Source organism: Melanaphis sacchari, unplaced genomic scaffold (genome assembly GCF_002803265.2).
Source record: "Melanaphis sacchari strain LSU unplaced genomic scaffold, SCAv2.0 Contig1988_pilon_pilon, whole genome shotgun sequence".
Classification (NCBI taxonomy): domain Eukaryota; kingdom Metazoa; phylum Arthropoda; class Insecta; order Hemiptera; family Aphididae; genus Melanaphis; species Melanaphis sacchari.
Window position 1 is genome coordinate 220,061 of NW_020270968.1, and position 21,166 is coordinate 241,226.

General features: G+C 28.5%; 2 protein-coding genes across 2 annotated transcripts; one reads left to right on the plus strand and one right to left on the minus strand.

Moving 5' to 3' along the window:
* The first annotated feature begins 1,417 nt into the window (after positions 1-1,417).
* On the plus strand, positions 1,418-16,429 carry LOC112592874 (piggyBac transposable element-derived protein 4-like). Its single transcript, XM_025337037.1, has 5 exons — positions 1,418-1,535; positions 1,605-1,747; positions 1,810-1,961; positions 2,251-3,477; positions 16,195-16,429. Exons 1-5 carry the CDS (start codon positions 1,418-1,420, stop codon positions 16,427-16,429), a joined length of 1,875 nt encoding a protein of 624 aa, XP_025192822.1.
* Positions 16,430-18,761: 2,332 nt separating this feature from the next.
* LOC112592875 (myb-like protein D) lies at positions 18,762-20,616 on the minus strand. The gene is given in 3 exon segments (XM_025337038.1): positions 18,762-18,809; positions 18,811-20,199; positions 20,257-20,616. Coding segments are annotated over 3 exon segments (1,797 nt in total).
* Between the last annotated feature and the right edge of the window lie 550 nt (positions 20,617-21,166).

The window sequence follows — 21,166 nt, forward strand, 5'->3', positions numbered from 1 at the left end:
ATTATGTCAATCGTTCGCGAATGTTGGTCGTGACTTGTGACTAATTTAATAATGCCGTGACGGTATAATAATATAATATAGGGGGTGCATACATCAATGTGTATATATACAAGCCACACTGCTGCTGCAGGCTTGTGCCGAATTACAATAATGCATAATAATATTATATATGATCATTACATAGATACGAGGGGAATAACCTCGCAGAGCGCCCTCGCTGTTCATTCTGAGTCAATTTCCGCTCATCCTCATAATATTAAATTGTATATTATGCAGCAAGCACACGCACACTGCCAATTACTATAAACGTGCGATATATATATATATATATATATATATATATATATATAACGCATACACCCTGTAAACAACAACATATAGATACGACCGACGACCATAGAGGTATTATTAGATACTAAACCACACAAAAGAAAAACTATAGGTATGTTATTTATTTTTTGTTTATATTATACTGAACGAAAATTCATTTGTAGGGCCTGGAACTTGAAGCATTTGCATTTTTTTTCTAAGACGTTTTATACGAGGCTTGTCTTTAGTAAAATATGACTTATATTATGTAAAATTCAGTGGAAACATTTTTATTTATCTTTTTACTAGCATTTTTCGGTAATTTTTAGTTATATGATCATTTTTTACTGATTTTGATGCATTTGTTTTACATTTTTCATTCATATTATTTTGACAAAACTAAATATTTGAAAAAACTAACGTATTGTACACCCCAATTCTTCAATTATTCGTTTAAGAATACCGATTTATTTTTTGTAATTATTTTGTATTTCTGACATTATTTCTTATCTCCGTTTAAAATTTAATTTAAGCCTTGTGTCTGTAAAAAAACATACTTAATGTATAAAAATATTAGTATTGTTTTAATTCAGATGAATGAAATAATAAATGAATGATTAAAAAATATTAATTTAAAAATGACGATTTTTTGATGATTTCACTGCCGCCGACGTACTATTACGTCGTAACCAATTACAACGCTCACTGCCGCTGACGTACTATTACGTTCTAATCAATTAAATTATTACAGAAAACCTTATCAGTTCGGGAAAAGTTTCATTCTCTAGATAAAAAAATAACGAATTTAATCATACCAAAATCTCGTTTCTACCTTCATTTTTCTGGTTGTTATGGTCAATTTAAATTTGTATTGAAAGTAGTGCATCCCAAATTGTGGTAAAATATTATTGCGCGCACGTGTGACGTACCATCAACAGTTAATATTATAAACAATTCTTTGTCGTTCTATTTATATTATTCTGTTTATCGTTTTTATATTTATAAACTATGTAAATAATTATTATTCATTATGAGTATTATCTTGAATAATTTTCGTACAAAGTTCGTGCGCAAGTACTGTTATAATAGTTTTTTATTTGACAATATAATGCTTTCCGACGCTCAAATTGCAGCAAGTCTTGATGAAATCTTACAAGATGTAGATTCTGATGATGATTTTCTTGATTTTATAAATTTTGATGATGCTGTTGAACCAGAACTTCAAAGTAATTTATTTGTTTTACATAATTATTTCATCCTCAACATAATAGTTATACAGTTTATATATTTATTAGAGTTAGAACCCAAATGTATGCCTAGTGTTCATACATTTGTACCCACTGCTCTCAAGAAAAAGAATAAACCGTCTGCACAAAATTTTATTTGGAAAAAACGTGGAAACTTTGTACCAAAAATTCACGATTTTGATCCTTCTAAGGTAATATATATTTGTATATAACATTTTATACTATTTATTTATTTTATTTATTTTATTCTTAGAGTGGTATAAACAAAGCAGAATTCGAACTATCAGATCAGTCAAATATTTTAGATTTTTTTGAGGCATTTGTTACCCCAAGCTTATTGGGGAAAGTTGCTTTTGAGACAAATCGATACTGCCAGCAATTTGACAATGTTACACCTGGCTCTAGGTAAATATTTAAAAAATATTATATAGACAAAATAATATGTTATTGTGTTATAAAAAAAAATATAGCAAATTACATTATAAATTTGTAATTAGACTATGAATTAGAATTATTCCATTTTGTTTTGTTACACTTACATTATGTAAATGTAACAAATTATATATAGGTATATACAAGAGATATACTTTTCCAAAATATTACCTAAATAGATGAAATATATTTTATATTATTATAAGTTACACCTACATTTTACTAGTTATTATATTATAAAATGTTTTTTTAATTTTATTAGAGTCAATCAATGGGTGGATGTAGAGTTTGAAGAAATGTTTGTGTTCTTAGCAATAACAATGTTGATGGCCAGAAACAAAAAATTAGAAATTGAAGACTACTGGTCTATGGACCCTTTATCTCATCAACCAATATTTGGCAAATACATGAGTCGCAACAGATACCAAATTATATTAAGAATGCTTCATTTTAGCCAGAATGAAGATCAAGTACCAGGGGACAGACTTGCAAAAGTGCGTATGCCTTTGAAAGAAATAACCAAAAATTTCAAAGAAGCTATGACTCCTTTTGAAAATTTAGCAATTGATGAAAGTTTAGTGCTTTGGAAAGGTAGATTATCGTTCAAACAATTTATAAAAACCAAACGACACCGTTTTGGAATTAAAATATTTGTTTTGTGTGATGTTGAAACTGATTTTATTCTTGACATAATAATATATACTGGTAGTACCACTGAGTATAAAAAAACTGACCCTAGCCTTGGAATTTCTGGTGCTGTTGTGAACACACTTATCAAACCATATTTGAATAGAGGCCATAAATTGTTCATGGATAATTGGTATTCATCACCATCCTTAGCTAACTATCTTCATAAGAGAAAAACCAATGTCACAGGGACAGTTCGAAAAAATCGAAAAGGTATGCCATCCCTGTTAGCTAAATTAAAAGTTGGACAAACTGAAAGCCAACATACAAATAATATGTTAGTAGTCAAGTGGAAAGATCGTAGGGATGTATTTATGCTCACTACTCAATTTGAAGACAAAATGGTACATGTTGGAAAAAATGATCATCAGGGTAATAAAATAATGAAACCAGCAGCAGTAATGCATTATAATGAAAGCATGGGGCCAATCGACAAAACGGACATGCTTTTGAGTTCAGTTGAATGTGTAAGAAGAACAATCAAATGGTATAAAAAATTATTTTTTCACCTGATTGATCTGTCACTTTTGAATGCATACTCTGCTTATAAAACGTGTACTGGACTAAAAATTAGCCTTGCAGACTTTCAGTTTCAGCTGATACGTGAAATATTTAAAAAGTATGCCACACAAAAACAAAATATAAGTCGCCGTTCATACACATGTTTACCAGAGCGCTTACAAGGACGACACTTTCCTTCTAATGTACCACCTACATCAAAAAAAGCCAAACCACAAAGAAGATGTTTAGTATGCCAGAACAAATACAATAAAAGGAAAGACACAACATATATGTGTATGAAGTGTGATGTAGGGTTGTGTCCTGTTCTTTGTTTTGAAATTTACCACACTCAGGAAAAATATTTTTGAATAAATTATAAAAAAAAATTTTTTTTATTATTTTTATAATTATTTATTAGTTTTTTTTATTGTTATTATGTTGTGTTTATAAAACTGTATGATATAAACTAATAAATTGTTTGATAAAGTGTTTTATGTTATTTAATTTCTAATAGCCGGTAATTGCCGCATTTTGAGAAACCATGGCATATATTTTTTGAAACTTGAATAACTTAGTCAATAATGATTTTTGAGTTTTTTAAATTTTGTAGGTTAGTTTGCTACATCTTTTGAAATATTAAAAGTAAGAAAAAAGTCAAATTTATGTGGCAGGGGCATGTTACAGAGTGAAAAACGTCTGGCAGTGAAAGAGTTAAAAAACGTAATTTTTTCAAATGTTATGTTAATTTTTGCTATTTTTAAGGTACTTTTTATACTTTTTTTGAGTGCATTTTTCAAAGATTTTTAGGTCATCATATTCTGGGCCCTATTCATTAGTAAATTCAACAATGCTAAATTTTCATTTATTAACAAATAGTAAGTAATACGTTCAAATAATGATAATTATTTTAGTTTAAAAAATATATTATTGAATTAAAAATGTTTATAGGTAAAATCTAAAAATACTATCGGTAGAATTAATTATACATAAACATTAATTTAAGAAATGAATAGACAATTTATTAAAACTTTCCTCTCGGAATTCGCATTAAATTTGAAAATTATGTTGAACAAATAGTAACAAACAAGCTTAAATAAAAGTGATGAGTTAAATTTAAATGCCGTTCTTAATATAAATACACTTCAATCCAAGACAAATTTGATTTTATCCACGATGCCAGTAGATGTTAAAAATAATAAATGAACCATTTCAACTAAAATAAATAACGTACAGGGTTCTTTAATAATAATTATTACAAATCAAATTTTGTCTTGAGAGTTGCTCCCATCAGCTGTGAAATTCGCACTCTTACCTATAAGATTTTTGTGTGCAAAAGGATCTTCAGCTGTTGAAATTCATCGAGAATTATGCCTAGTTTATGGACCTACAGTTATGAGTGAAGGAAAAGTTAGACAATGATGTCGTGATTTCAAAATTGGACGAACAAATGTCCATGACGAAGAGCAGAGTGGTAGAGACACAGTATGCAAACTGATGAAATCGTTTCTCTGCAGGTAGATCAAAAACTGTGATCTAATCGTCGGTCGACGATTAGTGTCTATTGGCTAATGAATTTTTTACTTTGGACGCACTACTATCTACACCAGCAGTTCTTAACCTTTTGTAGAACACGGACCCCGATGATGTATTTTTAGAAATCGCGGACCCCCCCTACCAATTTTTTGTCGAATACCTTTTTTTACAAAACATATCAAGTTATCATAACCAAAATTATAATAACTATTTTATATTACAAATTATAGAAATAGACATAACAAAATATACACATTTATAATTATTTTTATTAAACTTAATTTTTCATTTTAAACTTTAACATCATTAAGCACTTAAATTTAAAAAATATTGTAATATAAATTATTTTATTCTTAATATTCTTAAAACTTAATTTTTATTTACTTAATTAATAAGTGTTAATGTGATGGTTTATGTTGCATTTCAGTTACGAGTTTTTGAACATCGGGCTCAATACTTGAAAGTTTTAATCTTAGTTCAGATTCTACGTTTTGTATTCGGTTTTGAAATTTATTCTTAATGTAAACGAGGGTGGAGAAGGCTTTTTCACATAAATAAGTTGTGGGGAATGGAATCAAAACTTTCAGAGCCTTGACCCGCCGTGACAGACAATATAAGATTATAATTTTATATGAAACAAAGATAATAATCCAAAAATATTGTAATAATGCACTTATGTCACGTATTAACTTATGTTAGGTGGTAAGGCTGCCGCAGATCACAGGTTAAGAACCGCTGGTCTACACAATTGTCACGGAAAAACTTGGATACTACAAATTGTGTGTAATGTGCTAATCCTCCTTCATGACAATGCGCATCCTCACGCCAAAGTCAAGACCCAAGAGAACATTCAAGATGTTTGTTGGGAACTTTTTAACCACTCTCCATACAACTTTCTCTTATTAATTAATTATACTAATATTAATAAAAATTACTAATTAATAAAATAATTTAACGTCAAAACAACAATTTGGGTATCTATTCAAGTATTTTTGTATTTTTTTATAAGGCTGTAAATAATATAGGTAGGGGGTTTAGACATAGGTACTAAAGTACTAAAGTATCAACTGAATAATAATATTTAACTACAAAAAACTCATAAAAATTGTCATTTTAAATTTTAGATAGATAAATTAACTTTTTAAAATATTGGATGAATATGGGTAAAACAATGTGGAAGTAAAATCATTTTAGAAAAATTAAGTTACACCAAATTTAACCGATTAGGTACTCCAAAAATTTGAGTTAAAAAAAATAATTATTTAGTTTACTATATTGGTACATAACTACAATTTAAATACTTAGTAACTTTTAGACACTCATTGTAAAAAAACATCGTAAATGGGGCTCGGAAGTTGTAGGAGCTAAAAAAAGGCAAAATATGCATGAAAAAATTACAAAATATGCATTAAAAATGATGTTAAATATTCTAAATTCCAAAAAAAAAATTACATCATATGTTGTTAATAAATTAATAAAATAATAAAATACATAAAAACTGTTTATAACTGAAAAACATTATTACTGGATGGCATTTTGACATCGTTTCAACTGAAAATATTATTAAAAATATTGTTCAGTATTTTTGAAATTACGATAAATACCTACGTTGATAATTTTGAATTTTATATTTAATATTAATTAAAATATACAGGCTAAAAAAGAAATCATTTTTTTTAGTAAAACATGAAATATGCATAATATGCGAATACAATTGACAAAATATGCATATAATGTACAATATATGTCAATATGGATATTTAAATCATGTGAAATGATATTTTCGTATAGTTTATCATTTAAATTACAGTATAAAGAAGTTGTATTTTTATTTCTGAACGTGTTAATGGTTAATATGGTAATATTAGAGTAGAAAGAAATACTTTTTGTTGTTCTAATATTCTATTACTTAATTCTTGAATAGGATATTTTCCTCCTTTTAATGAATTTTTAATTTCTTGTAAATAATTCTCATATTTAAAACAGCTAATATTGTCAAAAGCACCATGAATTTTTACATTTAGAGGCAAATTTATTAAATTATGCACGTTATATGAAATAAAGTGCTCTCCGTATAAAAAAACTGTATAAAGTAACAATTTTTTTTTAATAATTCTTCAGCTAAATTAACTTGAGTTTGACAAAGAATTGGATACACTAAAAAACAATAGGGTCAAAATATAATAGGAAAGATCTTAACCCAGTGGCCTTCCAATAATCAATATCCTCTATTTTTCTCGGTAAACGACTAAACTCGGCTGGAATATATAGGTACTCTACAAAGACTCTATAAAGATTCAATAAATCATTTGACATTTTTTCTCTGAAAGTCTCAGTTAGACGTACATTTTCTTTTTACCTTTAACCAATCTTTTGGTAATCTCAATTTACTTTGTACATATACATTATTAGGGCTTGGAAGTTTTAGAAGCTAAAAAATCATAATATATAATGGATACATTGAGGTAATGAGGTGCTTGTAGTATTGGCATTACCATACATTAGTATTTAATTAAAATTTAGTTCTCTAAAATAAAGATAAAAATTATTATAATTATTGAAATTACCTATAAAATAATTAAAAATAGTAATTTTTTTATACATATTTTTATACATTTAAAAAAAGAAAAAGAAATGTTCAAATCAGATAGTCTGTTTAATATATTAAAAAAAAAAAAAAAAATAACTAAATATTTATACGAATACTATTTTTTTTCTTTTTTAACACAACTCAACAATATAGTGGCTATTGAGATAAATTTGGTTGATGAATGATGGATTTGATGGCATTATTGATAAAGTCTTGATCCTGAAGGATTCGGCTTGTTATTCAGGAAGTTTATTGTTGCTATATGTATGAATATTCAGTTAAAATATTATATTTGATGTTGATATGATCCCCACAGTATTAAAGGGAATAGGGGGAGGAATGTCTTCTTTTGCTATGGAGTAGTTGTGTGTGATATTTTTGTGGGGCCAAATTCTGAGTCTATAGTCACGATTACTCTAATACGTATTTTGCTAAAAATGATTAAATGTAACTCTAAATACGTTGGTGTCATCGGTGTTCGTTCCCACATATATTATACGCACACGACTACACAAGTTATCTAATATAAAGTACAAATTCATATGTCATGTGCATACACAAATACACAATAATGTTAAATACGAAAGACGGATAGCAACTTCGAATAAGTTAATGATATTTATTATTTTTTCTCTCTTTCTCCTCCTCTTCAAACTTATTCCAATTTATGTAAATGTATTCTATATTAATTTGTCAGGCGCGCGCGTTATAATAGGCGTCACAGCCACAGCGGAGATTTTCATTACCAGTCTCGAGATCGACTGTATAAGGCGGTATTACATCATATTATATCCGACACCCGGCGTGCTATTATCTTTACGTATTATCATTATTATATTAGGTTTTTGATGCGACGGCCCAAAAACCGATATGTGTAATAAATGTACGATGGTGTTTGTTTTCGTTTTATTCAAAAAACCACTCGACCGAAAACGTCGTACAAACTCCAAAAAAAGGTGTTTTTTCGACCGAAAACATGGACGAAGTGACGGCTGTAATAGTTGCCGTATATTATAATGTATTAAACGTGTATAATAATTATAATATACCTACACTTCTGTTTATTAAAATGGTAGCTGCTGGTAAGCCTCGCTGTGAGTGAAAATCATAAGATTAGGTAAAGGTTTGTATAGTTCTAGTTATATTTATAATTTATTGATTGTGTTATATAGTGTAGAGTTAAAATGTAAATTAACGACCACATTATTAAAACTTGTAGGTAACACGCTAAATGTGTTGGAAATTATTGTGTTTAGATTCTGCAGGATACTGTATTATAATATATGCATCTATTAATGCATGTGATAGTCATCTAGTAATGAAAAAGCTACAATCGGTTAGTTCACCCTCTTGGGAAAAATTATTAACTATAAAACCAACTGTAACATTCCAATCATTATTATCAGAACAAAATATGAATACCTAACTAATTATTACAAGAGCGTATCAACAACAATATATTCAATCAACTTTAGTATAACAAAAACCTTTTAAAGATATACGAGTAATTTTAGAATTTTTATAACATAAATGTACACTCCTAACTATTCTCTATATACATTCAATTTTAATATCAATAATTTATTTAATACATTTCATACAAATGGTATATTAAAAATTTAAACATGTGGCTATTATATTAATGAATTATTGATGTATATTATATTTAAATTTATACAGTATACAAGTGCACAGAATACACTACACAACATTGTATCGTGAAATATTGTAACCACTAAGGAATTATGACTACCTATATCTACTTTATAATATTACATCAAAATGTTTTGTTCAATTTTTATCAACCATAATTATCTATATCTTACTGTATATTATTTATTGATTTAATAAAATAGTAAATACTTAGTTGAAGTATAATTTTTTTCTCTTTAGTGTTAATCTCTATGATGATTATTTGAGACATATCAAAAGTACCAATATTTAAAAAAATTATATCATATTAATGAATGTAATCAATATTCACAGATATGTGATTAACATGTATTATATATTGAATTGTATATCATATTTGTACATTATTAACCATTATTTTCAAACTATCAATTGACGTATTTCGAAAAATATCAGTCAGAACAACTTATAAAGAGTATATAACGAAACGTTTTCAACAATTTTACTGAAAAAAATTGTACTTTCATAAAAAAAACACAAAAAAATGTCAAACTTTTTTTGTCGAAAAATTTCACATACTTTGTTGTATGTAAAAACAATACATTCCTTATTATTTCGCTGTAAATCTGAAAATGATTAATAATAAATGCCAACTATGTGGATACAGATTGATAGATGGATAACTTACAAATATTAATTAATTAATAAATGGTTAGATATATAGAATATTATGTAATGGAATATGTCAAAAAACAGATAAATATTATTTACAACAAGGAACTATAGAAATATGTATATTGTATAATATACATTTAGTCAGGTACGTACATACATTATAGACGCTTAAAGATGAACCTGTTTTTTTATTATTATTATTATTATTATTTTACGTTCTTAGATTTGTATACATTTTAATAGTCGCGCGTAAAACATATTATGTGAAAATTACACACATATTCCGTGCATCTGGGCACTTGTATGTGAATGTTTAATGCGCGCGAGTTGTTTTATTACACGGATAATACTTCAAATGTATTGACAGCCGTTTCATCGGGAATCGTTCTACACGAACTTGTCGAGGTTTTAAATATTTTAATGTGTAAAAAATATAAATATACGTTCCTGTACACTTTGGTGTATATTTATATATATATATATATATAAATAAACATAAATAATACGCATACTGTAACCGAGTGTGTAATGTGTATACATAGCCACATAGGTATATCTACACCTTTATTATTATTATTATTATTGTACCGAAAGCATTATACTTCACGACGAATCGTGTGTGCGTGTCATCGGGGGGTAAAATTATTGCGCGCAGCACAAACAGAGAGACGTTAAACAACTGCCGAACCGAACAGATATGACCGCGTGTATTGTATGGGATGTAATATTATAATATTATTACGACGACGATGACCGGTTTTATAGCACATCCTCCGAAGACTCGGGGGTTCAGTGTGTGTGTGTGTGTGTGCTCGCGCGCGCGTAATAGAATACTAAATAGTTTTAACGTATATGAATAATAATAAAAACAACCGACCGCGACAACGATTGGCCGGTATGGTCTTACGGAACGCCATTTTATATTTCGTGTGGAGAACCTTTAAAAACAAAAAAACGAAAATCGATTAGCCCACCGCAGCGAGTGGAAACGAGTGAATATTATGTTGACGACTAGAGCCCATCACAATAACATTTTTAAGAGGCATAGTTTCAAAAAGGTTAAATTTGGTCATTGTCCGCCGCTGCGACCGCACGTTAAAAAAAATCACAATGCTCGCCCGCGTCGTATCTATATTCCTATACGATACGATATTATAGAGACTTAACTCTACGTATGAATGTCTACTTATTGTATAATATATAATATACCCAGTTTGCAAGTTAAGGGCGTAAATACATGAACGTGTACAACGCATATGCGCGTATATTCTTCGGTCAGTCAGGGTCCGTGTCGAATTTTCTGTTATTTTTATTGTCGTTTTCAATTTAAACTGCGCAGCAGAGTCCGTCGACGGCGTAGTAAAGGGGTGAAACTTATTAATGTTTAACGTTATTTAGTATACACAGACACAGACACACACACACACACAGGTATTGCAGCACGTCGGAATACATACATAAACTGGTATGCAGGCCACCCCATTCGAGCCAACACCCTTACTAATTTTTCACGCGAACGCAACAAAGACAATTATACAAGCAAAAAGGTCACACTTAATTACTTACAGACATGATGACGTAATTCTTTTGCTGACACGACGAAATTAAAAAAGGTACGTTTTTAAAATGCCCTGTATACTATTAAATTCTTAAACAAATACAGCGTGCTCATTTACTCACTATACTTATATGTTATATATGTATGCAAGGAGCATTAAAAAGTTAAAGTTTAGTCACTTTTAACTAAATCACGTAACAAGTAATTTTTTTTAAATGTTAAACGTTTAGTGTTAATATTTTCTGACAGCGGGTAGCCGCAAACTCATAGACTACCAGTGATGGTAACGACACGACTTTGGAAAAAGTATACGTTGCAAATTACTATCACCGGGCTCAACTTTGATCTGTCGGTTACAATATTGTAAATCTTAAGTGTGCACTTAATTGGTAGTAATGTTTGTTGAACAGTGGCCCCATACATCATCTGGATGCACCAGATGCATAAAAAATTACTCTAGTTTTTTAGTGACCTTTTTTACTGCACGGCATGGTGGCAAATTGTTACAGAGGTCTATGCACGCGTCCTTCTGTCCATCGATTAATTGCATGTGCTTTCATACGCTTGCATGAAGTGACAATAATCTTTCCCTATAATTTCTGGATCAATTGTAGCTTACATTCTGTTCTGGAACTTTCCACTCAGTCATGTACCTAACGAAATTTTCCAAGCATTCCAGGTTGTTTTGACAATAACAATCTGACAATTAATCTTCCACTATCGTGTCACCGAACATGCTCTACGAAATGCTTTTCTGTTAAAAAATCCAATTTTACACGGACACCGGATGTGGCGTTGAACAACGAAATAGATCTATATAATGAAACACAAATTACAAAAACAAACTTTATTTTACCAAAATAAAATTAAAATATTACTAATATAATGTAAGACTATGTCTAAATGTTTATCACACCATTAAATAGAAAATGCGTACTTTTATTTAAATGTAAAGTAAAAACACTTACTGCAGCCAAAAACAGAGAATCACATACTTTTTCGAAAAAAGTTACACCTGAAAACCTCCTCGCAGGATCGACATGAATATTTCTATGTAAACTAAATAATGCTAAATCGGTTAGTCTATTTTCAGCGGTAGCGTTTTGCAAATAGTTCTTAATTCTTTTTAGAGAAGAAAATATTCTTATTATAACCTATGTGACTAAATTAAATACTTAGAAACATGAATAATAAAGATTATTGAGATTGTTGTTGTTTAAGACCATTTAATATAAATTCCTATCTTTATTTCGTTGAAATATAAATATTAATTTTAAAATATAATCTTTAGGGTATTAATATGCAAATTTTATTTATTTTTTTGGTGAAAAGTAGTAAAGAGATAAAGAATATAAAGATATTAAAATACACTATAATATAAATGTATAAACATTAAGTTACTTTCAACAATTTTACTATTTAATAGGTAAATAATGCTTGACAGATATTGGTTGTAAATTATCAACAAACAAGCCAAATTAGTTTAGAGGGAAAAAAGAGATAAAATTTATAAATCTGATTTTTAATTATATGTTAGGTACTATAATTCACAATAAATGGTTATAAACACCTGCCAGATATTTAGAGGCATTGTGAGTTGTGACAAGTGGGATTTGTTGGTTTAAATAATTCAAATCGCGTTATATGTTTCGACTGCAATAAAAAGTAAAACCATAATCTTTGTACATTAAAAAATAAAACATACATTTCCTTGACATGACAACCCTTCAGACAGTAAAATAATACTCAACATAAAATATTATTAAAATCATATTCAGCTAATTGTCAAAGACATTGAAACATATTCGTTTCATCAAATTTATTCGGCGGTACCTATATATTTGAATTCTAGGTGATATATTTTATCGTCAGGTGGCTCTACTGAAGGTCTTCTAACTAAATATTTAAAAGTAATTCTAACTAATTTTGTTATCATACGTAATCATTATTGTATAGATTGTAAATATTATTTTAAATAATAATAAAAAAAAAAGGTGACTAATTACATCATAATTGATTTATAGTAAAGAATTAAACAACTAAATAAAAATTACTAACAATGTCTTATGAGCATGCGATTGAAAATTTTAGCTACCATCTGCAAGATTCAAGATTTTTTTTTCATATTGTTATTTAAACAAGAACAAGAAAATATCGTACCCACATATATCTACTATTTTATATAATAATAATCAAATAACTGAATGATAGCATATTTTTTTTTTATTCACTACACAGAAAGCTACAGGCCGACCATCGTTTACAAATTATTATCATCGTAGATGTCGTTATTGTCATCTATTAATAATCATATTAACCGAGAATAATTTGGAAAACATTTCGTTGTAAGCGATCATAATAATATAATAATACTATCTCGTTACATCCGTGTATACAACTATGAATGCTGGGTAAAAGGTAGGCTTAAAATATATTGAAATGTATATGATGATCGTCTTCGGTCCATAATATTATTATTTATACATTTTTTTTTATTAGTAAATGTATATGTATATTATTGTTATTTTTTTTTTAAGGTTCAGAACGCAGTGGACCAATAGATTTACGATAATGTGTCCAGTAAAAAAGTATCGTCATAACTTTGTTTAACGCCACAAACATTAAATGATAATGTTTATAGTCGTAAAATTAATATGTATTATATGAGGTAAGTATCTATATCTATATACTATATACACTCAGCAGAGATCAGTGTTTGAATATACGATTTATGACACGATCAACCCGAGACGGCCGCCCGGCACTTTAAACTAATAAATTCACACGCACACAGGTGCGTAACTGTATAATCTGTATATATTAAAATTATAAGTAATAACGATGGTAGGTGTAGTACGTATGTACGTCTCTATAATATAACGTGATTTAGTGATTTTAATAATAATTTAACTCACGAATCTATACGTATTACGTACATGAAATTATAAAAGCTAAATTATAACATTGGTCACTCAACAGTGTAGCTAGGACGTTCAATTTCATAATTGAATACATCGATACTTAAAGATAAATTAAAAAAATATGAATAGTTGCGAAAAGGACATTATTCGATAGTAGCTATCAAATTGTTTGTTTTAAAATAAATAACGCCCATATTTGGATAAATCTCGTTGAGATATCGGAAGCTTTTTTGGTATGCTCCTAGAACATGATTAACAGGTTAAATTTTTTTTTTTGCTTTTTATTAGGATAATTTTTTTCATTTTATACAAATAGGTAGTCAGGTTTATATTCAATAGAAAATACAAATTAGCGTGTTTTGATTACAAGTATTGAAATTAATTTTAAAAAATATCTATTTAGATAATATAATATTATAACAAAGTACCTATATAATATTAGTTTATTCGGTAGTATTTCTCAATCTTTTTATATTAGAGTACCATCTACCCATTTTCCATGCTCCATCCACAAAGTAATTAACATTTAAAATTTGATATTTAGTTTTATTCAAATTTTACAAAAATATATATTCCTATTATAGATGTTTTATTATAAAAGATATAATTAAACGCCCATAGAAAAAATATCGTAGCCCAATTCTGTAGGGAGGGAAGAATCCAACCATTGTTCTCCTCAATTAAAATTTACTTTACTATACATCATAATATCATGAACTGCAGTGTATAATATATTTATATGTATACAAACCGGTGAGTTGTTCATATTAAATGTCACCGCATATACTACACATGAAGTTTATACGTAGATACCGGGAGAGATAATGATATAATATCCATCGTTTAGCGGTATACATTTGTAATACCTATTGCTAGGTATATCGTGGACACGTAGAAAAAATATTAATAAATAAATAAATAAACAATAATAATAAATAAATAAAAGAAAATGCCGAGATCAAAGAATATGCCTAATCTTGCGTGCATGCTGGTACATAACCTGCTGTAGAGACACTATAGGTAGTATAGCTGTATACGGCCGTATTACAGAAATTACGACAGGTGCATTGGATACCAATATATACATGGCTGTTTGTGGTTTAGGTTAGGTACCTATCTAACGTATATAAACAGACTGATGTACCGGACGACGACGAGGCCTACGCAGCGGTGATCGTATCGATTAATCAGTATTCTTGATTTTTTTTTTCTTTATGGATCGTTCTAAAAAAACAAATTGGTCGACCATTAATGTGACCGGTTCGCGCGTCCGTGTGTTTTAAATTTCCAGACGGTAAAAAAAAAATCGTACACACCCAATTAAAATTCGGTTTTTTTTTTTTTGTCCACTATATAGGTATTATAACGCAATTATATGCATGTCTTAAATTATAATGCTGAATGATCTTTTGTTTATAACTATTCACGAAGAGACGAGAGACAGACAAAAAAAAAAAAAATTACAAAAAACAATACTACTAGGTACCTATTATATTATTATACCAACAGTTGCAGCCCGCGGTTATTATATTATTAATTACTTGATCGGATACACAGGTAATACATACACAACTCGTTATGGCTATATACTCATCTAAGTTATGAGCGGAGATCTGTTTCAAAATTCAATAAACATAAAAATTGTTTCTTGTTCATATTTTTAGTTACAATTTATTGCAATAAGGGCCGTATTCAGAGCAAGGCAAGAGGGCATAGACCAGGGGCACAAATTTCAACACTACTTACTTATGTAATATTTTTTAGGTAATATTTGAAAAATATATACTTATTTAAATTTGTTAAATTATTTTGTTAAATATACATACAATTTACCAAACTTAACAACATTTAAAATAACTTAAATTACAAAAACAAAAACGTAATTTTATATGATAACGAGTAACTTTGAAATTCGTTATAATTTATTATTATAATATTATAAACAGAAACTAAAAATTTCAATATTAGGCTTCTTCGTTTTATGAATTTATTAATTCTGTCCAGTTGATTGTCACCTTTTGAGGTTAACTGCCAACCCGATCGTTGTTTCACTCAATTTAAAGTGAAAGTGTGGACAAGTGTCAAATAATCGATTGTCCGACACTTCAGGGACTTACATGAAGAAGAAGACTCCACCGAGATGCGTTACATGGGCATTTTGGTTGTACCATATGTCTGGCCGGGCAACCACAAGTGCTCAGTCGCAGTAGAAGGTACCATTGGAAGTAGTCGACCGGTGATCGGCGCATGGAATCACCCCAGCAAGAAAAGTCTTACCAAATATCTCTATAACCATCCGGGACGGGATACAATCGAAGCCACGGTGGTCCTGTTGACGCATTAGCGTATACGTGCCAGTCTGGACCCACGATCGGTCCGAAGCTATGCTTATGTAATCGAAGATAACGTATCATGGACACCGGCTGGTAACAGACCACAGGACACAGGTAGTCCACCCCTATCGCTTGTTCTTAGGTATGCTGCAGATGTGCGTGACTTGGTTGATATGTCAAACGCTGCGCAATCCCACATCCTGCTCTGGAGGCTGTGAACAACGGGAGCGGCGCAGATGAGGACTTTCTAGCGGTCACATTAGCCATTTCATCAGTAAACGTGGCTATAGCGATAATTGACGATAACCCAGTGAGGTTTGGTATTAAGCAGAGGTACCCGATGAGTGGATAGCTGTTCATCATAGCCATCCATCCGATGGTATTAATATTATAAGGCCCTTCAGTCGACTACCTGATGATCGCATTCGCTTACAGCCTCTACTTGAGAGCTAACAACTCGGACGAGCTACAGCTGTCTATCGCCACAGCTTAGACCCTCGTGTCATCGGAAGTCACCACCATCACAATCGGTTTTCTTTGTGAACTGACCATTTATAAGGGAGACCTGGGCAAAAGCTCTGGAGACGATTAGGGATATTCATGACGCTCAAAAGCAGGTCGTAACACCACTCACCCAAGATATTATATTTACAATACTGTATTTTTATATTTAAGTTAAATTAAATTAAGATTTTCTCTACACTTGATATATCAAGTATTTTATTCTTGCATTGAAGCATAAATCAACGTTGTAAATGAGACACAGCATAGGCATAAGATTAAAATATTGATAAGTAATACAACATCTAAAATTGTGTTTTATTAACTTACGTTGAATCTAAAATTATATTACTGTACTGAAAGAAATGTGATTTATCAAACTCTAACTAATATTATTACCCTCCTTATATTCTACACATTTTAAATAGATAATACATTTGTAATATCAATCATGAAATTACTGTAAGACTCGTAAGTTATATAGACTGCAAAAATTGTACGTAAAAAAAGCTTGAAAATATAAGTAAAAGGTTTCTCATATATTTTACATATTTATCAATTTTAGATAGTAATAAAAAGTTGAAACATTTTATTGTTGGTGTATAATTTTAATACTCAATAATTTTTCAAAATATTTAAACTAATTTTAAACTATTGATAATCATTTGAAAAGTTTCTTTTAAAGTGATCATCGAACAATAAACAAATTTTTGCAAAATGTATTGTTATTTTGTTGTAATTAAAAACTAATAACATATATACCTGAAGTTCTCACTCAAAATTGATGTTAGCATTTTTTAGACAGGGTACAATTTTTTTGAACTCTTTATGAACATTTGAAATTTTAGATATTTTGGGTATTGCTATCAAATACATAAAATACATTTTTATGCATCAAAAAGCTATAAAATTTTATACAAGATCTAAATTTTTATGAAATAATTGTCATAAATAATTTCTTATCAATAGGTCTACTCTTCACTAAAAGATTCTTCCTTCTTCCAAAAAAAAAAAAAAAAAAAAAACAGTAAAAATAAAGAAGGATCTCTGATTAACGCAATTTCAGTGTTTATTTTTCTCTTTTACCAATGTTTTATTTTCCACAGAGTTGAACTTTATATTCTTTAGATCCTATAACAAAAATAATAATTATAAATATACTAACAAAAACATTAGTTATTATAATGAACAAATTTTGAAGTTTTCTAGATAAACATTTTATTATTTGCACTAAAAAAAAAAAAATTAGTCATGTCATAAAAGTTATAATTTTTCAAAAGTATTTTTAATTATTATCAATATATTAATATTTTATATTTAATAGCACACATAACAAAGTATAAGTTACACTATTTTCATTTGATAGTGTTGGATAAATATATAAATATTAATATTAGATTTATCACACCAAGTCATTTATGAGATGCACCTAGATGGTAATAAAAATAATATTGCTGTTAAGCTTCAATGCGAAAAGTTTAATGAAGGTTTTCTTGGACATGTTACAATGTAAGAATATGAGTAATGGTAGTTGTGTGTTATATTTAAACCAAGAGATTTGTGATTTCTTTAAATTTAGTGCTGAAGAATTGTATCAATTACAATACTGAAATATTAAAATTACGCTATTATTTTCCTTTAGTGATTTGTAAAATTCACGAAGTCATGTACTCGGGGAATTTAATTAAATACACCATAAAATAAATTTGTAAGTTTTTATATGCAATATATTTTATAGTTTTAGCTTTACTGTGCATTTACCAAGTTTATTTCATGTTCCAAGGATTACTGTTTAGTTTATTACATGGTGCTAAATTTTGTTCTTTGAAAATACAGTCGTTTTTATGAAAAAAGTTCGGATTTCCGTTTAATTTCGTAAACTATATTATTATCTATTATTTTTGTCATGATTGTCTTTTATTATTCGTTCAATATTATAACACTTCATGACATTTAAATTGCAATTTGTTGTTGATAATTTATTATCATCATTCTCGCATAGACTATCTGATGCAACGACATTCTCGTTTAGTCTTATCCAATTTGGAATTGGCTGAGAGGAAAGAAAATCACAAATATTGCATTCTTCACCAACTGATTCCTTTGTAATCGGTTGATTTGATTTTGTGTCGTCTTCAATACCAATTTTAAAAAAATTATGAATGGATTGTTTATGACACACGGTTAAACGTTTAATATTTTGTTCTTCATCTTTTTTAGTGACACCATTATTTTTTATAAGATTTGATGTTTTTAAACATAATGACAAATGGCTAGTTGTTTGGTCATTGATCTGATTTACATCACAACTATTTGAAAGGCGATTTGATTTTTTTGAACATTCTGATAAATAGCTATTTTTTTTGTCGTCGATTTGATTCGTTAACTGATTTAATTGTAGTATTTTGGATTGAAAATTGTCTTCTTCAATCCTTTCAAAATTTAGCTTTGTTTTTAAAAATTCAGATAAAATAATACCATCGCATTTTATTTGATTTTTATCATCGTGTGAATTTGTTATTTGTGTACTAGCAGCATTAATATTATCTATTAATTGGCAAACACATCGATTCATTTTACATGTGCTATTAATATCTGTGTTCGTGATTGAATTATCAGAAGTAATAATTGATTGCATTTGTTTCAAATTATTAGGATTTGGTTTTATAAAGTTATCAACACAAACTTTGATATCGTCTTTACTTTTTTGCAGTAAATATTTTTTTTCTATTTCTTCGCTACTTGATTGGTTTTTCATAAAGACTTGTTTAATAGGATCGTTTATTTTACTAAAGTTTTCAACATTGGACATTAATTTATCCATTTTCGTATAGTTAATGTTAATTTTATTCTCCAGCCTGGATAGATTATCCATGATTTCCAATTTTTCTTGTATTTGGTCAATTTTGTATTGAGTCAGAGCTGACTGTATATTTTTAAAAAATGATTCTAATTGGCTATCTAAATTGGCCAATTGGTCAACTGACTTAACACTGTACTCAGATACGTTTTCTTTATCCGTTATTTGTTTGTTTTGATCAGTTTCTTTTTCTTTTATTTTAACACTTTGTTTATTTTCAAGCGTTTTTATATTTTCTTTAGAATCTATTCCCAGTAAAGTATCACTAATTGACAGTGTCATTCTATCCTCAATGCTGTTCGACTTGTTTACAGAGTTTGAAACATTATTTATATCAGAATTGTTTGTAATAATATTTTGGTCAGTTTCTATTTTAGAATTGAGCTGTTTTGCATCAATTAAGCCAGATAAACAAGACACCTACAATAATTCAAAAAGAGTTAAAAATATGTTACTTACACACTTATTTATATTTACTTTTTCAGTGAGTGTTTGTAGATTTGTTTCTATAATTGGTATAATACTTAGGACATCCTCTATTTTACAATTATTTATTTCTAAATTGTTTTCATTTTCATTCATAGACGTGTATTGGACGTTTTTTTCTTGCACGGTATTTATACAGTTGTTTAAATTTAAATCTTGTTTATTTTGTAATGTTTGTAATTTTGCGTATATTATTTTTACGCGTTCAACTCTTTTTTTCAAATCATTAATTACTGGTTCCTCTTCATGGTTTGATGGATTATTAATTGATTCCTCGTCAACGATATCTTTGTCAATGCTGTCCTCACATTCATTGCTTTTTGTTTTAGTAAAGAAGTTACTTAACCACATTTAAATTATTTCAATAAAATTTATTAAACTAATTATTACTATTAAATTCTACACATATTGAATATTTAAATGATTTTGTAGTTATAATATATTAAACATAAAACCTAAGTTATATTATAAATATTTATTTTGTTTGTATTAAATTTGAGTGTGACGACCTAACCTACGCGAGTTGCCATAAATTATAAATAGGCCAATCAATATTTTTTTTACTCATTTTTTTTAAAACTTAAAACCAATCAACTTAATTTTTTAAGTAGGAACCTAATAATAAAAAAAAATAAAATTATAATTTGTATAATATACAATTTAATAATGTAAATCAGTATAATATTTAAGACTAGTGGTATTTTACATTTTTGTTCTGGTATCCGGTATTCATTTACTATCGATCTCAATGGTATTATCAGTTATAAAAGGTATTTTTGGTAAACTTAAAAATTACCCAACTTAGGAAAAATATTAATTTAAAAAAATTTGTCTATAATAATCATTTAAAAATGAGATCACATAATATTTTTTAATACAGCGGTAATAGGGCAAGCTTTTA

Excerpts from the sequence above, each read along its gene's own strand:
- LOC112592874 (XM_025337037.1), top strand. The coding sequence starts at position 1,418 with ATGCTTTCCGACGCTCAAATTGCAGCAAGTCTTGATGAAATCTTACAA. Across the intron at positions 1,748-1,809 it reads ACGATTTTGATCCTTCTAAG|AGTGGTATAAACAAAGCAGA; the intron begins GTAATATATATT and ends TTTTATTCTTAG. Across the intron at positions 3,478-16,194 it reads ACAACATATATGTGTATGAA|GGACTTACATGAAGAAGAAG; the intron begins GTGTGATGTAGG and ends CCGACACTTCAG.